General features: G+C 50.9%; 1 protein-coding gene across 9 annotated transcripts in view; it reads right to left on the minus strand.

The window, feature by feature from the left end:
* AGAP1 (ArfGAP with GTPase domain, ankyrin repeat and PH domain 1) overlaps positions 1 to 16,336 on the minus strand; it is a 571,803-nt gene that overhangs the window by 149,783 nt on the left and 405,684 nt on the right. For 6 of the 9 annotated variants that reach the window (XM_018040848.1, XM_018040840.1, XM_018040832.1 and 3 more), the window contains one exon: positions 11,856 to 12,014. The exons of the other annotated variants lie outside the window; for them this stretch is intronic. In XM_018040848.1, the coding sequence (XP_017896337.1) occupies positions 11,856 to 12,014 (159 nt within the window). The remainder of the gene's footprint in view (positions 1 to 11,855; positions 12,015 to 16,336) is intronic. 9 annotated transcript variants of the gene reach the window in all.

Here is a 16,336-nt window from a genome sequence, read left to right on the forward strand (position 1 = left end):
GGGGATGGCACTAGCCCTCCGCCCCCACCCACCCCAGGGTCCTTGTGCCTGGCCGGCAGGGGGCGTTGGATGGACGCCAAGTGACGGCATCACTGGCGGCGGCGGCAGGACCACCGTGGGGCCAGCCACGTGCCCTGCCCTCTGTCTCGAGGGGCCCATCTGGGAGGCGGAGTTGGAAGTGTTGCTGAGGACAAGGCGCCGCCGTGGGCTGGCTGCAGTCATTCTCCCAGGGAAGGGAGCAGCCTCCCTTGCCTTCGGGAAGGGTGAGCTGGTGGCTGGCAGGGCCCAGGGAGCCCAGGTCTACGCGGTCAAGGCCAGGGTTTTCTGCCCTCGGCACTCCTGACTTTGAACAGGATGGTTCTCTGTCTCGGGGGAGCTGCCCCATGTTCACCAGCTTCTCTGCCTTCTACCCGCCTTGATTCCAGCGGCAAACCCCTCCAACCGTGTCATGTCAGCCACGACAACCGAAACTGTCTCGACACTGCCAAACATCCCCAGGGGAATGGCACACAAAAATCACCCTTGGCTGAGAACCTCTGGTCGAGATGAAGACACCGAGGGCCAGAGGGCCCCAAAGGTTGGGACCCGGCACCATGGCGACTGGCAAGAGCATTCTTCTCGGCCGTCTGTTTAAAATGATTTCCAGACGTCTGCCAGGCAACTCGAGAATTGCTGGCCCGTGGGTTCGGAATCTTCTGCTCTGTGTCTGATACTGGGGGCAGCGTTTCCCCCGGGCCAGCACCTGCTGCTAGAAATAGCTGTTAGGGAAGAACTGAGCAAGCGAAGTACAAAGTAACAATGTTCTGATTGGGAGGAAAAAAAAAAAAACACCTTTCCCCCCTGTGGCCAGATACCCTAGGAAGCTTCTGCTTTCTCCTCAGTCCCACGCAGAGAAAGGGAAGCGGGTTCCGCATGTAGAAGGAAACTGGGGTCATTCCTTTAATTAGGCCGACCAGCCTGGTGGGGGGACTAGACCGCGGCGGCTGAGCCTGGGACTGCCCAACTCCGAGATGAGAGCCCGCGGGCCCTTTAATACTGAACGGAGCCGAGAGTTGATGACAACCCCCAGGGGATGGCTTCTGAATGCCAGCCAAGATTTGGGAGAAATGATGAGAAAGGCAAAGTTCAGGATCAGTGAGAGAGGGAAAACGTCTGCGTATCTTCCCTTAGAAAGCAAGCCCGATGAAAAGATAAACAATTTTTATGATATGTTGTTTCAATACCAAGAATTCATTTCTCCTTTAAGCAAACAGCAGAGGGGAAAACCATAAGCTTTGGAATGGGAAAGCCCTGGGTTTGAATTCTGGCTATTAAACGAGTGTGGTCTTAAGTTTCTCAGCCTTTTTGAACCTCACTTATCAAACAGGGATAATGACTCTCAGGAAACGGGCATTAGACGGCAGGCACTGGACACAGACGGGCAGCTGTACAAACTCAGACTCCAGGCTGAGTGGCCGACAGGCACACAAGAGACGCTCAGCACTGCTGACGCTTGAGAGGCACAAGTCAAACCTACAGTGATGCATCCCTTCACACAGGTCAGAATGGCCACCGAAAGTCTGCAGGTGATGCACGCTGGAGAGGGTGCTGAAACAAGGGAACCCTCCGACACTGCTGGGGGCACGTGAACTGGTACAGTCACTGTGAAGATTGGGGCTTCCCCATTCCCCAATGGCACCCACACGGCAGAATACCCTGGGTTTGATTCCTGGGTTGGGAAGATCCTCTGGAGAAGGGAAAGGCTACCCATTCCAGTATTCTGGCCTGGAGAATTCCATGGACTGTATAGTCCACGGGGTCGCAAAGAGTTGGACACGACTGAGCGACTTTCACTATGAAGAATAGTTTGAAGGTTCCTTAAAAACTAAAAGTACAGCTAACATATGACTCTGCAATCCCACTCCTAGGAGAATATATCTGGAGAAAACTCTAATTTGAAAAGATAAACGCACTACAGTGTTCACAGCAGCACTATTCACAACAGCCAAGAGATGGAAGCAACCTAACGCCCACTGACTGATGAATGGGCAAAAATGCGGTATGTATATGAAATACTACTCAGCCATAGAAAGAATGAAATAATACCACTTGCAGCAACATGGATGGATCGGGAGATTATCAAGCTAAGCGAAATAAGCCAGATAAAGACAAATATCATAGGATATCACTTACATGCGAAATCTGAAAAGAAAAAAAAAGAGATACAGATGAACTAATTTACAAAACAGAGAAAGGCCCACAGAGGAAGAAAATAAACTCAGGGTTAATAAAGGGGAAAGGGAAGGGTGTAATACAGGAATTTGGGATTAACAGACACATACCACATATAAAATAAACCAAAAGGGACTACTGTATAGCCCAGGGAACTATAGTCACTAGCTTGTAATAACCTATAATGGAAAGGAATCTGGACAAGAATAGATACATACGTATAACCGTGCTAAAGACCCGAAACTAACACGGCATTGTAAATCAACTATCGTGCCCTCGCTCAGCTGCTAAGTCATATCCGATTCCATGATTCCATGGACCGTGGCCCACCAGGCTCCTCTGTCCATGGGATTCCCCAGGCAAGAATACTGGAATGGGTCGCCATTTCCTCCTCCAGGGGATCTTTCTGACCCAGGGACTGAAACCCCACCCCAGTACCCCCAGCCTCACCCCCATCTCCTGCACTGGCATAGGGATTCTTTACTGCTGAACCACCTGGGAAGCCAACTGTATTTCCATTAAACTCCCAGGTGAGAGCGGTACTGTCGTTCACTACCGCCACCTGCTGGCCACACGCTAAAATTGCTAGCACAGAAGCCGCGGAGAGAGAAAAAGTGCTCAAGTTGTCGAAACTAAAATCAATGAACCGACAGAAAACATCCCCAGAACCCACATTTATGGCATAGTCTCTGTAATGTCAAGTTCAGGGCTGCCTGTCCCTCCTGGAGCTGGCTCTATGGGGAGGGAGAAGCAAGGAAGTGCAGGACACGTGGGCCAGAGCAGAAATGTGTGTTTCTAATGGTGCGTGTGTGTGTTCAGTCGTGTCCGACTCTTTGCGACCCCATGGACCGTAGCCCGCCAGACTCCTCTGTCCACAGGAATCTTCCAGGCAAGAACACTGGAGTGGGTTGCCATTTCCTTCCCCAGGGGATCTTCCCCACCAAGGAATCACATCTCCAGTGTCTCCCGCATCAGTAGGCAGGTTCTTTACCAACTGTGCCACCCGGGGGGCCTAAAGTCCTGTAAAAAAATGTCCACGATGAAAAAAAAATATTTGAAAGTTTGCAAATATGTAAATTTTTGCTTTAGATTCAGGACTGGTTGTCCAATAACCACAGATTCAGGTGGGAAGATGTGTAGTTACACGGTGTGGAGGGAGCAGGCGCGCACACACACACCTTCCACGTGGAAGCGTGAAAGACGGGTATGGTTTGTACTTCTGGCTGACGAGGTCAGACAGTGGCCTGGTGCAGGCAGGCTGAAGTGAAATGTTCAAGCGGCAATTGAAGCAATGCAATACTGCCGGCGATATCGGGCCAGCCAGGGCGGCAGAAGATTAACTGCTGGAGTGCAGCAATCGGGGACGGGGTGGAGCCGTCGGAACAAGCTGACAGCCAGAAGGGACAGGGACTCTGGCGGCCACGCCGACAGGCAGGCACTGGCAGGAGAGGCTGGCGGGCCTGCAGGCTTGCTGACGAGACACGCAGGGACACTCGCAGACAGTGCACGGGGCTCGCGGCGTTGGCTCGGGCCGTCAGCACAGGTGGGACACACCTCTAAATACATTTCGCCCTGGAGCAAGGTAAGACCACCAAGTATACTACAGATGACCCCCCGAGGGTCCCTGGCTACCCACAGTCATGCTAACTCTTGGCTAACACTTCTGGAGAAAATGACCTATAGAGAAAACGATTAATCAAAAAAAAAAAAAAAATCCCAGACTTCCAACGAGATTCCAGAGACTCCTCAGCCAATAGTTGTTGCAGAGATAATTGTTCTGAATCTATCAATAAAGCCGAGCTGCCCCTTCATTGACTGCAAGCACCAATTTCTTTCACCCGGGATTATAAGTTGGTGTTCACAGGCTTACTCCTGCCATTATGGTGATAAACAGTTTAAACCACAACAGGGTCTGACATGTAGATCAATTCTGGGTCCATAAAGAATCTGCACAACAGGTTCTGGGACAGGAATTTACAGCCGCCACTTTTTATTCTCTCTTGCTGCAAAAATTACTTCTGTCAAACACTTAGGAGAGTGAGGAAAAATGTAAAAAAATTAATTTTTCATGTACTACCGGAGCAGCCTTTCTCAACGCCGAAGCTCAAGATGAATATGTTTCTGCATTTAAAAAATTACTTGGAGCTGCATGTGGTGCTGAGTGGGAGTGGGTCCCAACCCTCCACCCTGACTGAGAGCCGGCAGACAGCAATTTGAAACCCTGAGCCAAGCTGTCTGCATTTCCTCTCGGGGCAGCTGTTGGTCTCACGTTAGCAACGTCAAATTATACTAGACATTTAATTTTAAACCTCAGGTACTTAAATGTAAAACCTTACCACAGTAATACTCATAAAGCAGTGGGGCATTCCATCTCACAGAATGGTTGCTTCTTTCTCCCGCACCCCCCGCCCCTTGCTTAATTTAACCAGGACCTCCTGTTTTGTGGTTCTGCACACCACAACGTCATCTAGCTAATTAGGAGTTTGCTCACAGCTTTGAAAAGCAGAACCCCCCAGGGTACCTGTGCATCCAGAGGGGAAGACCTGACAAAGTTCTCTGGAGCCAAAGTCTTAATTTAGAGTGGACGATGGGGTAGAGGAAAATGGAACCCCCACGCTACGAATTATTATGTACAATAAAAACGTGGGATAATAAGAAGGCATATTCACCAACACTCGGGCACTCAGATTCAAAAGCTGCTGTCGTCCCCCTGCCCCCGTCCCTGCAGCTCCCACTGGGGAAGCTTTTCCATGACTCTGACATCCAAACTAAATGAAACGAAACTGAACGAAAAAGCAGGCGAGTTCCAGAAAAACATCTATTTCTGCTTTACTGACCATACCAAAGCCTTTGACTGTGTGGATCACAATAAACTGTGGAAAATTCTGAAAGAGATGGGAATACCAGACCACCTGACCTGCCTCTTGAGAAACCTATATGCAGGTCAGGAAGCAACAGTTAGAACTGGACATGGAACAATAGACTGCTTCCAAATAGGAAAAGGAGTACGTCAAGGCTGTATATTGTCACCCTGCTTATTTAACTTATATGTAGAATACATCATGAGAAACGCTGGGCTGGAAGAAGCACAAGATTGTCAGGAAAAATATCAATAACCTCAGATATGCAGATGACACCACCCTTATGGCAGAAAGTGAAGAGGAACTAAAAAGCCTCTTGATGAAAACAAAAGAAGAGAGTGAAAAAGTTGGTTTAAAGCTCAACATTGAGAAAACTAAGATCATGGCATCTGGTCCCATCACTTCATGACAAATAGATGGGGAAACAGTGGAAACTGTCAGACTTTATTTTTGGGGGCTGCAAAATCACTGCAGATGGTGACTGCAGCCATGAAATTAAAAGACGCTTACTCCTTGGAAGGGAAGTTATGACCAACCTAGATAGCATATTCAAAAGCAGAGACATTACTTTGCCAACAAAGGTCCGTCTAGTCATGGCTATGGTTTTTCCAGTGGTCATGTATGGATGTGAGAGTTGGACTATAAAGAAAGCTGAGCACCAAAGAATTGATGCTTTTTAACTGTGGTGTTGAAGAAGACTCTTGAGAGTCCCTTGGACTGTAAGGAAATCCAACCAGTCCATCCTAAAGGAGATCAGTCCTGGGTGTTCATTGGAGGGACTGATGTTGAAGCTGAAACTCCAATACTTTGGCCACCTGATGCGAAGAGCTGCCTCATTTGAAAAGACCCTGATGCTGGGAAAGATTGAGGGTAGGAGGAGAAGGGGACGACAGAGGATGAGATGGTTGGATGGCATCACCGACTCAATGGACATGGGTTTGGGTAAACTCCGGGAGTTGGTGATGGACAGGGAAGCCTGGTGTGCTGTGGTTCATGGGGTCGTGAAGAGTTGGATACGATTGGGCAACTGAACTGAACTGACATCGAAACCAGAGACATGGGGGAAAAAGATAAAATGATTAAGTGAAAAGAAAAGGTAGAGTTTGTATTTCACTGCGACTTAGAGAAAAAACATGACAGAGAGCCCTTAATCCCTGTTTCTTTTGTGGTTATTTTCCAAGTGTGGCAGGGAACGCAGATGCCAAGTTGAGGTCCTGAAATCCATACATAAATGTGTTTTCTTGAAGTGAGCCGTCGGATCCTGTGCCCTGGTTTTTATTAACAATTGCTTGGGGTATGGCAGGATGGTGCCAACAAGAGGGAAGCCGGGATGTATTCCGGATGCAAATGGGTCCCAGTCGCCTAGAGTTCTTGACAACGTGCGCTCCGATCCAGGAGGTCTAGCTGGAGCCTGGGACTCTGCGATTCTAGCCAACTTCCAGGGGCTGACAGATACCACTTAGTCCGTGGGCCACACTTTGAGAAGCAAGGATTTCAAGTGACGGTTCTCAGACTTCAGCCTACAGCATCATTCCATGGGGAGTCTGTTAGCACAGAAGCTGCCAGGCGCCACCCCTGAGTTTTAGATTCAGTGGATCTGGGAACATCCCCTGGAGGAGGAAATGGCAACCCCACTCCAGTATCCTTGCCTGGAGAATCCGATGGGCAGAGGAGCTTGGTGGGCTGCAGTTCATAGGGTCTCAAAGAATTGGACACAACTGAAGTGACTTAGCACCCACGCATAGGACTGGGATGGAACTTAAGAATTCGTATTTCTAACCAGTTCCCGGGCGATGTTGCCGTCACGGGTCTGGGCAGCCTATCTGAGAAGTGCTGATGCAGAGAGTCTGAGGCCTGGAATCAGGCCACCTGGGTTCACATGGCAGCTTCACCAGGACGTGACTTTGCATAAGCGATATTGAGCCCCTCTGTACCAGAGTCTCCCCCACTGGAAATGGAGCTAGGAGCAGTGCCCACTCCATGGGGAGCAAACGTGACGATCCACACGAGGGCCTCAGTATCATTAGCTCTTTTTTTATCATGACTACCGTTTCTCATTTCATTCATATCTTGGGTGTGACAGAGCCATCCATCCTTAGGAAATACAGATGTGAAGGAAAATCCCTGTGAAACTGCAGGAACCTTATTTCTGTGAAACATTCTGTTGTCTCTCTGGATCTTTGCTTCTTAACATGTCAGCTCTAAGTTTTAAATGAGGTGCTAATTAACTCTGCAATTAACACATTATTTATTTATCTGGCTGTGCTGGGTCTTTGTCTCCTTGCGGTGAGGGCGCTACTCTCTGGTTGCTGGTTGAGGGCGGCTCGCTGCAGTGGCTCTTAGTTATGGAGCACAGACGCCAGGCACGGGCTTTCAGCTGCTGCGGCTCCCAGACTCCAGAGCACAGGCTCGGAAGCTGTGGCTCACCAGCTGAGCTGCTCCGCGGCGTGTGGGCTCTCTCCAGACCAGGGATGAAAGCAGAGTCCCGGGTACTGGCAGGCGGGTTCTCAACCACTGGACCACCAGGGAAGTCCTAATGTTGCAATTTTGACCCCTTTAACCAGCCCATTCTGAAGCAGATCAGCCCTGGGATTTCTTTGGAAGGAATGACACTAAAGCTGAAACTCCAGTACTTTGGCCACCTCATGCAAAGAGTTGACTCATTGGAAAAGACTCTGATGCTGGGAGGGATTGGGGGCAGGAGGAGAAGGGGACGACAGAGGATGAGATGGCTGGATGGCACCACCGACTCGATGGACGTGAGTCTGAGTGAACTCCAGGAGATGGTGATGGACAGGGAGGCCTGGCGTGCTGCGATTCATGGGGTCGCAAAGAGTCGGACACAACTGAGCGACTGAACTGAACTGAACTGAACTGATCACTCATCTCAAATAGATGGGGAAACAATGGAAACAGTGAGAGACTTTATTTTGGGGGGCTCCAAAATCACTGCAGATGGTGACTGCAGCTGTGAAATTAAAAGATGCTTGCTCCTTGGAAGAAAAGTTATGACCAACCTAGACAGCATATTAAAAAGCAGAGAGCCGATTATACAGAGTGAAGTAAGCCAGAAAGAAAAACACCAATACAGTATACTAACACATATATATGGAATTTAGAAAGATGGCAATGATGACCCTGTACGCAGGACAGCAAAGGAGACACAGATGTGTATAACGGACTTTTGGACTCAGAGGGAGAGGGAGAGGGTGGGATGATTTGGGAGAATGGCATTGTAACAGGTATACTATCATGTAAGAATCGAATCGCCAGTCTATGTCCGACGAAGGATACAGCGTGCTTGGGGCTGGTGCACAGTGATGACCCAGAGAGATGTTATGGGGAGGGAGGTGGGAGGGGGGTTCATGTTTGGGAATGCATGTACACCCGTGGTGGATTCATGTCAATGTATGGCAAAACCAATATAGTATTATAAAGTAAAAATTAAAATTAAAAAAAAAAAAAATAAAAATTAAAATTTAAAAAAAAAAAAAAAGCAGAGATGTTACTTTGCCTACAGAGGTCCGTCTTGTCAAAGCTGTGGTTTTTTTCAGTAGTCATGTATGGATGTGAGAGTTGGACTATAAAGAAAGCTGAGGGCTGAAGAATTGAAGCTTTTGAACTGCAGTGTTGGAGAAGACTCTTGAGAGTCCCTTGGACTGCAAGGAGATCCAACCAATCCATCCTAAAGGAAATCAGTCCTGAATATTCACTGGAAGGACTGATGCTGAAGGTGAAATTCCAGTACTTTGGCCACTTGATGAGAAGAACTGACTCATTTGCAAAGACCCTGATGCTGGGAAAGATTGAAAGTGGGAGGAGAAGGGGATGACAGAGGATGAGATGGCATCACTGACTCAATGGACATGAGTTTGAGCAAGCTCCGCGATTTGGTGACGTACAGGGAGGCCTGGTGTGCTGTGATTCATGGGGTCGCAGGGAGTCGGACATGACTGATCATTCTTCTCTGCTCTTCCTGCCTGTCTTCATTTTGCTGTATTCCAGCTAACACCTGGTTCTTGAAATGCTGCTCAAGTTTGCAGTTCCGTGTGGCCCCTCAGCTGTCCCAAGCGCCCCTTTCCTCCTCTCCGAGTCTTGGTCCAAACAGCTTTCATGTTAAGAACCTCCTTCTGCAGTTTTGCACACACAAGGAATCCATCTGGTTCCTGAAACGTCGCTCAAGTTTGGTTCTCTTTGGGAAGTCTTCTGTGATTAACTCTCTCATCCTTAAACCAACTGCGCAGTTTCAGCCTGGGCGTTCTCCACCCATACCACTGCAGGCTCACACTGCTTTCTCATCTCCTGTGTCCAGGCTTCGCGCTCTGGGGCAGCAGGAGGCCTAACTAGTCTTTCACAAACACGCTACAGGACAGAACAATGGGCACCCGGGCGTTAGTGTGTGAGAAATCACTTGGTACATTTAAAAACAGCATTCATCTGGTGGTGACCTCAGTTGTACAGGTACTTTATAAAGATGTCTGTATAGCCGACGAGATGGCTGGATGGCATCACCAACTCAATGGAGATGAGTTTGAGTCGACTCCGGGAGTTGGTGATGGTCAGGGAGGCCTGGAGTGCTGTGGTCCATGGGTTCTTGAAGAGTTGGACACGACTGAGCGACTGAACTGCACTGCACTGAACTGTACAGACCGAGGCAATCACCTTCCGTGGGGAGAGGCTCCCATCCAAACCAAGTGTCTGGAAATCGGGGAGTCTGATGAGACAAGGTGTGGGGGCGCTTTGGCTCACACCCGCGACCAGAGGCAAAGAGCTACTGGGTATAGGGAGAGTTAGCCAGTAAGGTGTTTTTTTTGGGGGGGGTGGGGGACGGGGGCTGCACTTTACAGTATGTGGGATCTTAGTTCCCTGACCAGAGATCAAACCCGTGCCTCCTGCAGTGGAAAGGCAGAGTCTTAAGCACTGGAGCTCCAGGGAAGCCCCCTAGCGAGTCTCTGTGCAAACGGAGTATTTGTAAAGAATGGATTTTAGATGCATGTGCTGCTTCCAGTGTTTTTCCTCAAAAAATATTCTGAGCGTGTGGGAGGCCAACACTTGGGGTGAAACTTGTTCTTGTTTATTATTACATGGCACATAAAGAACCAAGCCCAAAGGCTGCTGCCCCAATCAGGCTGCGCTAGGGGCTCAACAGTTCTCATCAGACGAGGAGAGCTCTGGCCGGGGGCAGCTGCTGGGCAAGGCAGGGCCAGGGTGGTGTGTGCACCAGGCCGAGGAGGCCCAGCTCAGCTCCTCCTACCCTCAAACACGAGTGTGCCTTCTCAGAAAGAGGGCGACGGCATAAACCCGCTAGGACAAAGACTAATGCCAACTGAAAAAATGGATACACTGCAGAGACCTGGCCAATGCAATTAAGCATGTGATGGAGAAGGAAAGGGCAACCCACTCCAGCATTCTTGCCTACAACTTAGCGATTAAAACAACAAGTATGTGGACTACTTGCCCCTCCAAAAAATAAAGTGCCAGGGGCAACAAGAGCACCTACTCAGGGGCAGAAGCCACAGGCGGACGGTCCCCTGCACACCTATGGACCACACAAGGGCGGGAAGAGCACACCCATTTGAAGATAAGAACACGGAGGTCACCTGCCAAGGCCGTCCCGTCGGCGGGGGGAGCGGGGAGGGGTCTGCTGGAAACACAGCCCCATCTGCTGAGACACCGGGCCTTCTGCGGCCCCGATGACTGTGAACGCACAGGTGTCACATTACAAGGGAATAAACTGCAGGTGGCTAATGTGTGACGACTTCAGCCCCGTCACTGAACTTCTGGAGGTGCTGTCATGATAGCAGGCAAGAGGTGAAACGCCCAGCCCCCGAAGAGGCTGGAGGCAGAGGTTTGCCCTCCACCAAAGCATGTCGTTTTGTCTGAGGAAGGAGAGGGGAGCAGGGTGCTGGGCTCTGGGTGAGGCTGTGTGTACGCCCCAGGCCGGCGAGGTCATAGCACCCTTCAGCGCTGCCTTCCCAGACCCGGCTTCTCCTCCTGGGCCTGGAGATGCCTCTCCTTAAGGCCTCTGCTTGGCGGCCGCTGACGGAGGAACGTGGGGTGGCTGGAGACAAGGATGATGTTTACCCAAAGTACACGTCCTGCGGCAGCAGCTGCTGCGTCTACAGGGAAGACCTGATGCTGGATCTTTTAATTAGAACAAATTATGCTAAAATTACTCTAAAATCCTGTCTGATAGATGGCACAGTACAGTGGGAATTCCTTTAAATACCGGTGAACAGGTCATAGACAAAAGTGCCACAGGCAAAGCATGTTGCAGTAAGTGGGGCTCGATGCTGCATAATTTATGCGCTCACGCATATGTCAAGATGGTTTCCTGGGAGCACATTTGTTTCCCAAGAAGATGTCCACACTTGGAGAAAAAAAAAAAAAAAAAGCAAGAGGGAAGACTCTCCCAAACTTAAGAGGATATACCAGGAACCTGGGACAACGAACAAGGAGGAAGAATTGTGCTTTGATTGGATGCCAAAAAAGTGAAGCCTGACCACCAACATGAAGGCCATGTCGTGGCGGGCTGCATGAGCAGGGGCACAACCTCTCCCAAAGCCTCAGTTTCCCAATCTGTCAAATGGGGCGAACCTCCGCTGTGTCTCTGCACCGGAGCGGGACACGAGGTGACGTGGGTGAGGCGGCCGATCGAGGACGCAAGGCGTGACGCCGTCGGCAGGGCGGCCGCGCTCACAGCAGAGCGTTGCCTCCAGCCTCTGGTTGACAACCGAGGACCGCAAGGCGGCCCGGGTCCGCGGGGCCTTGCCTCTCTCTTACCACTGCTGATGGCTGAGTTTGCAATGACCGTAGCCTCGCTCCACTGGTCGGCACTGGAGACAGAGTAGGACCGCTGCTGCATGCCGTCCGCTCGGCTGGTGAAGGAGCCCAGGCTGACGCCGCTCGCCATCTGAGACCCAGGCGCACTAGTGACATTCCCTAGGAATAAACAAGTCAGGTGAACACCAGTGCGCACTGCACACCCGAAGCCGGCACGAGTTAGTCTAGGGGGCTCGCGCCTGCGCACCGTGGACCTGACGCCGCGCGCCTGGCGTCCAGATTCACGAAAAGGAGAGGCAGCACGTGAAACAAGAACGTTCCAGAGGAAGACGGCGAAGCAAGCCTTATGGTGCTCAACAAAGGAACCCAAGGCTTCAGGAGGCTGCAACCACCGCAAGCCAAGGCAAAGACGTGCACCACCACCTCTAGGCGGAGCAGCGGTGAAGACAGGAGACCCACTTTTGGGGGAAAAAAAACCCACTACTCCCAGTGGGGCCTCCCTGGTGGCGCAAGGGTCAAGAAACCACCTGCCAACGAATTAGCCTTGGATCGATGCCTGGAAGATCCCCGAGAGAAGGAATCCAGTCCAGTATTCTTGCCTGGAGAATGCCACAGGCAGAGGAGCCTGGCGGGCTACAGTCCAAGGGGTCGCAAGGAGCTGGACACGGCTGAGCGACTAACAACAACGATATTCCTAGCAGGCCAGCGAGACAAGGCGGGTCCTGGAGGAGTCCTCCTGCGTCAACGTATTGGTGCAAGCGAAAACTAGCGCCAGTCGGATTCCACTGTCTGGTGCCAGAGAGTTATTCTCGTGGGACAGCTATACTTTAGGATCAACGCAAATCAAAGTTCCTAGATGAGACACGGGTGGCAGAGTCAGGCTCTTAAACCAGATAAGTTTACTCTTCGCCTTGAAAAGAGACTACACAGAGGGAAAATAATCTTGGCAACTTAACAGCATGTAGTGAGGTGGAAAAACGGTTCCATTGTATACTTAATGATTTGAATCAGTTGCTCAACGTCAGAGTGAATTATTATCTGGTCACCAGGATTTCAAACTCAAAAATATAATTAAGCGCCTTTCTCTAAAGCTCAGCCAATCACACCTTGCTGCTAGCGAGTTCATTGCATCTGTAAGGAGATCTTTGAAGGTATTAAACAGTTTCTTTTGATTTTTAAACATTCCTCCCTTTTTTTTTTAAGTTTAGAACCAATTAAGTTCTAAATTGTTTCCATAGAAGATTTTCATAGCGCATGATTTTAAATACATAGAGCATACTAGTAGTTCCCAAATATGGCCAATTACCAGAATTACCCATGGAGCTTTTTAAAAAATAGCAGCTGCAAAAAAAATTCAAATTTTGATTCCAATGGTCTGGCGGGTAGAGCTCGAGGGAACACACATTTCTCAGAAGGACTTTGGCAGTCCTGATGAGCAGTGAAGAGGCGGAAACCAGGGCCCAGCCACAAACAAGGCCCTCACTGTCATCGCACGAAGTGGCAAGATCCTGCTCTTAAAACTATATTTCTACCTTAAAAAACAATGCCAACTCTATGCCACTGTGGAAGCTGGGTGCATCTCGAATATCACAGGAGAAATAAAAACTACAGTGGAAGCTCTTCAGCAGCAAGGACACCGAGATCAGAGATGCTCCTGACAAGTGCACCCGCCCTGGCCCCTCGGCTGGGCTTTGGGGATCTGCAGCCAGCCAGCTCCCCGTCTCCCTCCCGGCTCAGATGTTCTGATTCTAGGACTTGCTCGAGCCCCAGGAATGTGGAAAGTCTCACGTCCTGAATGACAGTGTCAAAACCAGCACTGGCGCCTGCTCCAGCCCCATCCTCAGCCAGGTGTGCAGCATCTCATAAGGACGGGGGCACCCAGGCTCAGCGAGGCGTTGCGAAGGGCCACTGCACATGCTCCTCGGGGTCTTCTCCACCTGCCATTAGGGAGCGTTCCTTGGGTGCACTTTGGCCAGATCCCTGCACAATGGGGCAGTGTAACAGCAGGACGAGCACGTCCTGGAGCTGAGTGGGTGCTCCCCTTGGGCGGCTCGGCAGGGTCTCCCCTGGGCTGACACCTGAGTCTCCCACCACCTTCTGCCCTCTCGAGGATACCCACCGGGTGGCATCCATCAGCTCAGGTACCTCTGGCTCCCTGTTTGGCTGGACCAGGTGGGAATACCAGAGTGTGAAGTGGGGGTGCGCATGTCTGGCCTCCCTCCAGAGTTCCAGGGCTCCTCTCACTGGGATCCCTGTGCTGGAGGCTCCCTGTGCTGGAGGCTCGCTGGGGCTCACCTCTTTTCCCTTCGGGTCCAGGGTGGTCCTGGTGCCAGCCCTGCCACCTGCACAACCTCCCGGCTTCCCTCCGCCCGCGCCTGTCCCTCTGTAAAGAGACCCTTCTGACCAGAAGGGTGTGGTCCTCAGCCTTTCCCTTCCCTGTGGGGACGCCGGTTCCATGTACCCACCACTTAAGAGGGGGTCACATCCCCTCCTGAGGCGCTGAGGCCCTTTCTGCTTTCAACAGCAGAACTCAGAAAAACGCTAACAGTTTTGGGACTTCCCTGGGGGTCCAGTGGTGATGACTCCAAGCTTCCAGTGCCAGGGGGGTTGCAGGCTGGATTCCCTGGTTGGGGAACCAAGATTCCCACATGCTGGGCATGTGGCCACGAAAAGAAATGCTAACATTTTTTTGGTGGATGAAAGGAAAAGAAAGAGAACAGGAGGAGAAGCACAGTGATAATAAGATGCATGTGGGCTGCAACCCCAACTCTGAGCCAGGACCCCCTCCTCAAGCCCATGCTACCCACAGGGATGCCTGCTGTTTGGTGAGAATGCCAAGGCGATGCTTCCATCCTCCCTTCAGTGCCCATCTGTACCTCTGACAAGTCCTTGTCAAGTGTGGGCATGTGTGCACTCAGTCATGTCCAACTCTTCGTGACCCCATGGACTGTAGCCCGCCAAGCTCCTGTGTCCACAGAATTCTCCAGGCAAGAATGCTGGAGTGGGTTGCCATTTCCTTCTCCAGGGGATCTTCCTGACCCAGGGATGGAAAGCAGGTCTCCTGCATTGCAGGTGGATTCGTTACCGTGTGAGACACCAGGGAAGCCCATCAAGTGTGGGATTTGTCCACAAAATCTCATTTCATACAACCTTTAGGCACACACTGGAGAAGGAAATGGCAGCCCACTCCAGTATCCTCGCCTGGAGACTCCCATGGACGGAGGAGCCTGATGGGCTACAGTCCACGGGGTCGCAAAGAGTCGGACACGACTGAGCGACTTCACTTTCACTTTAGGCACACAGGGCCAAAACACCTGAAAAGCCAAGAATAAGTTCACCGTCGATCCATCTTTGGGCTGATGAATCGATTAGGTGCCCTTTCCTTTGTTCGTTCTGTCTGGGGTGTGGCCCCGAGGACAACCAGCCCCAAACCCTCCTGACACATTTGCTTCCATCAGAAGGTGGACGGGATGATCTAAGTGTGTCTATCCCTGACTACTTGGTGCCAGACTCCAAGAGTAAGTGTCCAGGCACACTCAGACACCGAGGTCAACCTCAACTCCAGATCAGGGACACAGGAAACGTTCAGATGGAAACATCCAATTAGGGCCAATCTTAGGATGATAAGCTCTTTGTCTGAAGGTCAAACACCTACCATTGGAAAGCGAAGGGGTGGATTCATTACAAATGTACACGCTAATGAAAAGCTATGTGATGACACTAATGTACACCTGGTTTTTCAACTTCCAGCTGCTTGTCGAATGAAATTTTCAGCACATTATGCTGCTGGTGGATCTGCTTAGGGGTCCAGCTCCTGAGGGGCCCCCAAGGAACCAAACTGGGGTCTCCGGAGTGAAGAAACTCCCGTCAAGGCTGCGTGGTCCTGGTGTCTGATTGCAGAATCCATATGAAACCCAAAACAGCTGTGTGGAATCCTTAGACAAGCCCACGCTGAGGGTTCGTCAGCTGGTGAGGATCTTCTTATTTCTGCATCCTCAGTCACTGAGGTCTGACCCTTTGTGACCCCATCGGTTGTAGTCTGCCAGGCTCCTCTGTCCATGGAATTCTCCAGGCAAGAATACTGGAGTGGGTTGCCATTCCCTTTTCCAGGGGATGTTCCTGACCTGGGGATCAAACCTGCATCTCTTGCAAAGGAGGTAGGTTCTTTACCGCTAGTGCCACCTGAGAGTTTCTTCACTCCAGAGACTCCAGTTTGGTTCCTTGGGGGCCCCCTCAGGAGCTGAACCCCAGGGCAAATCCTCCTGGGAGGCGCCAGTGGTAAAGAACCTGCCTGCCAAGGCAGGAGATGCAAGAGATACAGGTTCAATCCCTGGGTGTGGAAGATTCCCTGGAGGAGGAAATGGCAACCCACTCCAGGATTCTTGCTTGGAAAACTCCATGGACAGAGGAGCCTGGCAGGCTACAGTCCATGTGGGGTCACAAAGAGTCAGACACGACTGAAGTGATAGGCATATGAAAGG

The sequence above is a fragment of the Capra hircus genome, chromosome 3 (genome assembly GCF_001704415.2).
Source record: "Capra hircus breed San Clemente chromosome 3, ASM170441v1, whole genome shotgun sequence".
NCBI classification, from domain to species: domain Eukaryota; kingdom Metazoa; phylum Chordata; class Mammalia; order Artiodactyla; family Bovidae; genus Capra; species Capra hircus.